This window comes from Ursus maritimus, unplaced genomic scaffold (genome assembly GCF_017311325.1).
Source record: "Ursus maritimus isolate PB19 unplaced genomic scaffold, ASM1731132v1 scaffold_6, whole genome shotgun sequence".
NCBI lineage: Eukaryota > Metazoa > Chordata > Mammalia > Carnivora > Ursidae > Ursus > Ursus maritimus.
This window is the reverse complement of record NW_024426774.1, coordinates 53,746,303-53,753,412: the sequence shown is the minus strand read 5'-3', so window position 1 is coordinate 53,753,412 and position 7,110 is coordinate 53,746,303. Positions and strand designations below refer to the sequence as shown.

Below are 7,110 nucleotides of genomic sequence, written 5' to 3'. Positions count from 1 at the left end.
CTCAGGTGAGGCCAAAGCTGGCTGGGGTTCGGGGAAGACTTGCAGGCTGCCGGCCCAGTTTGGTCCTCCCGGTAATCGGAAAAGGACTGCGTTGCCTGGCCCAGCCAGCGCAGCTTCCCGAGAATTTAAGAGAAATCGTCTTCGGGAGACCGGGAGGTTCCATCTTGGCCTGGAGTTCGGTTTCCAAGTTCACGTTGGGGCGGGTGGGGTGGGGGTGGGAATGTCAGGCAATGGCGTAAAGAAGCTGGTAATTCACCTGGATTCACCCTCGGCTTTGACATGCGGGCCTGCCTTAACCTCCCGCGCGATGCACCGGGGCATCTGTACCCAAAAACTACACGTTTGCGATGGAGTAAAGTTAAAGATCCTAAAAGGGGGGGGGGTAGAGAGAGAGGGAGAGAAAGGAAGAGAGAAGAGAGATGCAAATAATGAAGATCCTAAGATGTTTTTCAAACAGCCGGAGCCCTTTCAAGGCAAAGTGCATCTGAAGGCTTTGGGTGAATGTATCAATCCTTTAGGCATACAGGGGGAGAGTACGGTGTCTGGGCGGGGGTGGTGTGCTGGAGGCTGGGAAGACTCAGCTGCTCGGCTTTATGAAAACTCCACTATTGGGGGGGGGGGAGACTGGGCGTTGACTCGTGCGAAGTACTAAAGGACTAGACAACGCTTAGGGAGACTATGCGCGCTGGAGGGAACCTGATTCCAGATACAGGTTCTGATGCTCTCCCTGTGTCCCTTGCTCCTTGAAAGCCCACTTAACAGAAACTTGAGTCCTACCTCTCGGACTGATGCAAATTCTCTTTTAGTTTGCACATTAAGAGTTAGCCTCAATACTTATGAGAGCTCCTAACCTTTTCCAAACAACCTCTGCGGATAGGAACACCCTAATCTTTCTCAAAACTCTCCTCTCTACACCCCCCTTTAGGACGAGGGTTCGGTCCGCAGCTGGCGGAGTGGGATGGGAGTGGGGGCGATGGGAGCGAGAGGCTGACTGCTTTGGGGAGTCAGCCTTTTGGCCACCATCAGGGCGGGAATGGGGACTGGCAGTTTGCATTCCCGGCAGATCGAAGCTCCCTGCTGATCGATTATTTGATAATTGATTTTCCCCGCAGCCAATGCGCGGCCGCTTTGGCAGGAGCGCCTCCTGATTGGCCGAGCCCTCCTCCACGGCTGCCTACCGAGATTTGGGTGAGCTCATTTTCCAGTCGACCGCAGGGGGAGTTTTCTGTAAGGTTTCAGCTGGAGGGAGGAAAAAAAATCCTGCTCCGAGCCGAGCGAGCTGCGAGCCTTGCTCCAGGATGTGAGGTTTCCAGCCCGCTGGTCGAGCTGCTGTGGCCGAGCCATCTCGGCGTATCAGAGCCAGGCAGGCAGAAAAATAAAAACGAAAATAACACTACTAAATATAATAATAAAAGGCAAGCTCAGGGAGGATTTTGTTGTTGTTAAGCCAGAGAATAGGTATTTAAAGGGAGAAAGTTAAAATCAGTGGCTGGTTGGAGCCTCCGAGTTGCGGTTTGGGACAGGTTTTTTGTCTGAAATCTCAGCTCCCAAAGTGAATTTCTTTTTCTTTGGCATTGGGAGTTTTCCCTGAGCCGGGATGAGGACGGGAAAACGGAGTAGGGGGAAGAAGGGCTGGGGACGAGAGCGCAGAGCGTCGCGGGGGAAAGAGCTTGGGGAGCGGGGTCCCTCCAGGCCCCAGCACCGCCGAGGCCACAGCCCCTCGGCTCTTCGAAGACAAAGGCGGCGCGGCCGTAGCCCGAACCCAGCGCGCCGACTCTGCCGCGCCGCGCCCTGGGCGCACGGCTTCCTCGCTCGGAGCGGGTCGGGGAAAGAGCCTGCTTCCCTGAGTCTCCCCGGCCCGGGCTCCACCCGCGAGGTCTGGGCTGCTCCGAGCCCGCGTCGGGTTTCGCTTTCCGGCGATCATAAATAGCTTCGTGTTTGTAAACAGGCGCTGGGGGCACATTCCCCGCTCTCCGCTCATTGTTCCCTCCCTTCCTTTCCCACTTCGCGCAGGACGCCGGGGCTGGGGCTGGGGGCCTCCGGGACTAGGAGGTGGGGGAGGTCCAGACCCCAAAGTGAGAAAATGCAAGCATTTCCTTTCCTTGGGCCGGGTGTCCACCTCTGACGGCAGTTCTAAGCTGGATCTGCAGAAAGCCCCAGCCTTCGCCACCCCACGTTCTCGGGACTCCTTAGCAGAACCTTTCCCAGCCTTGCTCCTGGTCATCCCCTCTCCCGGTTTGACTTTTTACTTGGGGGGGGGTCAGTTCTGAGAATGCAATACTTTCCGCATTAGTCCCCTCCGCCCCCAATAAATGCTGGCAGACCCCAATAATTTCGAGGAAAGTCATGAAGTCTATGCGCAGAGCCCTGTGCAAAATAACTCCCGCTGCTGCCTGCCCCGCGTTTATTCCCAATTTATTTCAAGAGAGTCGGCTTTGGGGAGAGAGTCTGGAGGGGGAGGGAGAGAAAAGAATACGGAAAATAAAGCCTGCGGCCGGGGGCTCCTGCCCGCGTTTGTGCGCGTGTGCCCTGGGTGTGTGGGTGTTTGTGCCTGGGCGTGCGATTTAATGGAGCGCCTCTCTGCCTCTCCAGTGCGGCCAGAGCTCGCTTCGCGCACCCACCCCTGCAGAGAAGCCTACTTGCTGCAGCCCAATGCATTGTGTAAGACGCGACCTGTTATGGCCACCACTACTTCCGGGTTCTAGCATTCTGGTCGGAATCCACCTCTCCGCCTGTGCAACACACACTTTACACACGCACGGGGACTGCAAGCGGGCAGCATCGATCGTGGCTCCTTTAAGACAAACTCAGACAGACATTTTTTTTAACCCTCCTCCTCTAATCTCCCTCCAGTGCAGCAGTTGCAAAGAGGGAGAGAGAGAGAGAGAGAGAAAGAGAAAGAGCGAGCGAGAGAGAAGAGAGAAACTGATTAGGAATTAGGACTGATTCAAGGGAAGCGAGCGCTAGGGCTTTGTGCATTTGAATATTAACATTTGAGGTGTTCTGACCAGAAGAAGACAGAGCGGATGATCATTCATTCACCACGTTGACAACCTCGCCTGTGATTGACAGCCGGAGTGGCAGAAAGCCATGAGATTTGGTAGTTGAGTCTGAGGGGCGCTCTTTTTTTTTTTTTTTTAACTGATTTTTTGGGGGAGAGAAGATCTGCTTTTTTTGCCCCCGCTGCTGTCTTGGAAACGGAGCGCTTTTATGCTCAGTGACTCGGGCGCTTTGCTTCAGGTCCCGTAGACCGAAGAACTGGGACCAGTAGCTCACGTTGCTGGAGACGTTAAGGGATTTTTCGTCGTGCTTTAAAAAAATTTTTTTTCCGGGGGAGTTTGCTTATTTGTTTCTTTTCACACTGGCCTTAAAGAGGATATATTAGAAGTTGAAGTAGGAAGGGAGCCAGGGAGGCCGATGGCGCAAAGGGTACGTATTAAAAAACAATTGTGGAACTCAAATGTGAGATTAAATTGAAACGTGGCTGAAAGACACTGCTAAAAAGTTTCCTTTTTTTCTCTGTCTTTTTGAATGAGGCTCCTAAAGCTGTGGCCTAAAGCTAGAGAATTTATTCAGTGCATTTGTAGACTGATGTATGTTACATGTAATTAATTCAAGTAATCAAGTTTTCTATAGATTCCTAACCAGCAGCTATATAAATAAAAATACAAGCTCGGGCAATCATCTGTTTAAAAAACAAAAACAAAAAGCGCTAGATACCTAATGCTATATAATGTGAGTGTTCAGGGAGCAGAAGTTTAAAGCTGTTTTTAAAGTAAATGAAGCCGCTAGAAACTTCTGATATGTTGTGGACTGTGCTCATCTTTTAATATCATTAGAAGTATTTAGCTTTTTTAAGCAAATGACTTTGTCATAGTACAATGGCTTTGGTGGTCGGAAAACATTCATCTTTTAAAAGTGATTTTAATGTGCATGGATTTTTATAAAAGGTAATACTTTGGAAGTTTTTGTTAGAAAAGCCCTGCACTAATTGGATACTAAGCACACAGCTACTCACTTTAAAAATGCAATACTAATTTCCCCAATATTCCTATTCGAATGGAAATGTAGTGAGAGTAAAGTGAGACAATGACAACCCAACTGAGGTAGTTTCTTAAAAGAAAGGGGGGTCTACAAAAAGCCTTCCTTGCATAATTTGTGTCCTGGCCCTCAAAGCCCTGTTTGCAAAAGAAAGTTACTAGGCTGACACATTTTTCTTTACTGCTTTGGTTCAGGCAAATGTCAGCGTTCTTCCAAACTATTTTCACACCTCTGGCTTTAAGGAGATGAAAGTGGCAATTCCTCTTTTCTTTGAAAATCATTTCACTCTCGGCGCCTCCAAATCTTGGGAAAATAACTTGCCCGGAATGAAGGAGGAGAAAATTCTAAATAGCTAAATTTTGCACACAAAAATAATGACAATCAATATGAAAGTAGTTTTTCTGAAGAAAGATGATGGGGGTTGTATGTGCCTTTGCTTCTGAATTTACACCTGATGAGTTACATTTGCCTCATTGACTTCTAGTCTGGGGGGGGGAAAGTTCATTAGAGTAGAGAAAATAGAATATCTAACTGTTCCAACTATAGATTTTCTTTGACTTTGAGGGGAAATTGCCCAATTCTAAATTCAGCTCTAAACATGAAAAGCTACGTTCCTCTAAGTTTCACTTACAAGGAAGCCAGTTAGTTTTGTATAATTTAGCAGAGTTTGTCTTGGAAAGCAAAGGAAATGCAGTGTCTTGCAGGACTGCCTAACCCCACGCTGGCAGAGAAAGAAAATGAGAAGCCTGTCTGAATTCATGTGCTTAGCTTAGCTGTTCCCATCGTTAACTTTTTTTTTTTTTTTTTTTTATTCCCCCTGATGGGAAGGGGCTGTGAAACTAGGCGGGTTTGCTGCACTGTCCTGGCACGTTTTATTATTGTGATTTTGAATTTCCTCCTCTAGAGACATGCACGCTTTACCTTCCGCCCTCCGGGAGAATGCCTCCCTTTCTTTCCTTCTTTCTTCCTTCCTTCCTTGCCAAAGGATCCTGAATTTCTGAACTAGTTGATAGGGACACAAGTTAGGGCAAGACCGTTCATCCCAGCGGAGTCTTAGAGAGAATCCTAGAATTTTTACTCTAGAAATCATTTTTAAAATAAGAAATCTCAACTTTAGAGATGCAAGGCCACTGAATTCCGGGTTGAAGGACCCAGCTGGACTGACATTATATAAGCTCGGTGCCCTGCCGTCTCCCCATTTGCCCGCCTGGCCTTCTGAACCTTGTTTTCTCCTGTTTGTCATGCAGTACGACGATCTACCCCATTATGGGGGCATGGATGGAGTAGGCATCCCCTCCACGATGTATGGGGACCCGCATGCGGCCAGGTCCATGCAGCCGGTCCACCACCTGAACCATGGGCCTCCTCTACACTCGCATCAGTACCCGCACACAGCTCACACCAACGCCATGGCCCCCAGCATGGGTTCCTCCGTCAATGACGCTTTAAAGAGAGATAAAGATGCCATTTATGGGTAGGTACAATGGGCAGCAGGTTAAGTAGTAGAGACGCGATGTTTCCTCTATTTCCCTGTGCCTTTGGTAAAAGGAAAGCCAGAGCTCTATGAATTGGAGGTACACTATTTGGTAACTTTTCATTTGCATTGCATGGAGAATTTGGAGGGGCGGCCTGCCATCCCGGATGCCCCCCATCTCCACACACACTCAGCGCTTGCCTAGCACCCAGCTCCTCCGAGGCCGTGCGGGCGAAGGGGGTCACCCTGCAGGAGAAGTTGCCAAAGGTCCCTTGTCCCCTCTCAGACCCCGGCTCTGTAGCTCAGCGGGTTGGAGTCCTCGCTTGCTCGAGTTCGTTGGGAGAGCGTTGGGGATTTCTAAATGTAGGCGCCTTTGTGTTGGAACGAAACTTTTAGTTTAAGGGAAAATCTTTTAAGCCACTGATTGTTCTGACTGCTAAGTTTACTCAGCAACCGTATGCTGGCTCGGCCGCCGCACAATAAAATCAAGGGAGGACAGTTGCAGGTCAGGCAAGGGGGAACATGCTTTGCATTTAGGGAGTTTGACCACCATAGGCAGGGAGAGAGCTCGCTCTGAATTGTTATAGACATTAAGAAACTTCTAGCCGTTTTAGTACTTTGTGTTCAAAGGCGAAACCTGCAGGATTTGGAAGTAGGTGTGGGGGTGCTCTCAGGCCGGTGTTGTTTTCAGACTGTGGTTTACACGGTGTTCGCCCAGGCCAGTCGATTTGACCCAGGGCTGGTAAAATCCTTTGAAAGTCACTTGTGCCTACTGTGTGCTCATGAATTTGGGGACCTCGTTTTACTTTGCAGCAACTTTTATTTCTATTTGTTTCTTCTTTTGAAAAAAATCAGGCAACACAGACCCTCCCCAGCTGAAAACCCTTTCTGCTTTATCTTCTGGTCCCTTGTGCGATGGGCTTGTTGCAATCCCAGCGTTCTCTCCGCAGCGTTAACTGCAAATGGCTTAGGCTCCGGGACAGAACATTTGGGGACGCTTTGAAAAGGACCCCAAACTGTTAAATTCCCGGCTGGGCTGTGAGAGCTAATAAAAGACTTGAGACACCTCCTTGAGCGTTAGTAGAAGCATTTTTTTTTAATGGGTTGAGATAAGCGACATCTAGGCCCCTCGCAATACTAGCTGCTTTGCCATTCCGCAGAGACAAAAATGAAAGGCTTTACCGCAGGAACATTTGAAGGAACTTTCTTTTGGGGGCAGTGGGGGCCATTGGCTAAGGGAGGGACGTGTGCAGGGAGCTGAGGAGGAGCCTTCCTGCTCTCCGAGGGCCGTGGGTTGGGATCGGTAGGTGCAGCCCTCTGACAGTCGGTCCTGCAGCCATAGAGGTCCTTTCCCCAAGTTAGCTGAGCGCCTGCCACCAAGATCCCCCGAGTCTTGGGCTTTGCGAGCCTGCCTTGGAGGAGCCCACTTGAGCGAGCCTTTCCAAGCGCTACGCCCACCGCCTTTCTTCTCCACCAGGTCCTAGATGCGCAGCGGAGGGACGAGGGCTTGTCGGGGTGGGAAACTTAATTCAAAATGGCTGCTGGAACCGCTTGGGTTTTATTCTTAGCAAATGTTACCAATTTCTCCGGCCAGA

At 49.8% G+C, this 7,110-nt stretch overlaps 1 protein-coding gene across 2 annotated transcripts in view; it reads left to right on the top strand.

Annotated features, from left to right (window-relative positions):
- Positions 1-2,288: 2,288 nt before the first annotated feature.
- MEIS1 (Meis homeobox 1) overlaps positions 2,289-7,110 on the top strand; it is a 132,147-nt gene continuing 127,325 nt past the window's right edge. The window contains exons 1-2 of one of the 2 annotated variants that reach the window (XM_040623399.1): positions 2,289-3,429; positions 5,289-5,515. In XM_040623399.1, coding sequence (XP_040479333.1) covers positions 3,418-3,429; positions 5,289-5,515 — 239 coding nt within the window. In that variant the 5' untranslated portion in view covers positions 2,289-3,417. The remainder of the gene's footprint in view (positions 3,430-5,288; positions 5,516-7,110) is intronic. The other variant, XM_040623398.1, reaches the window with a different exon arrangement.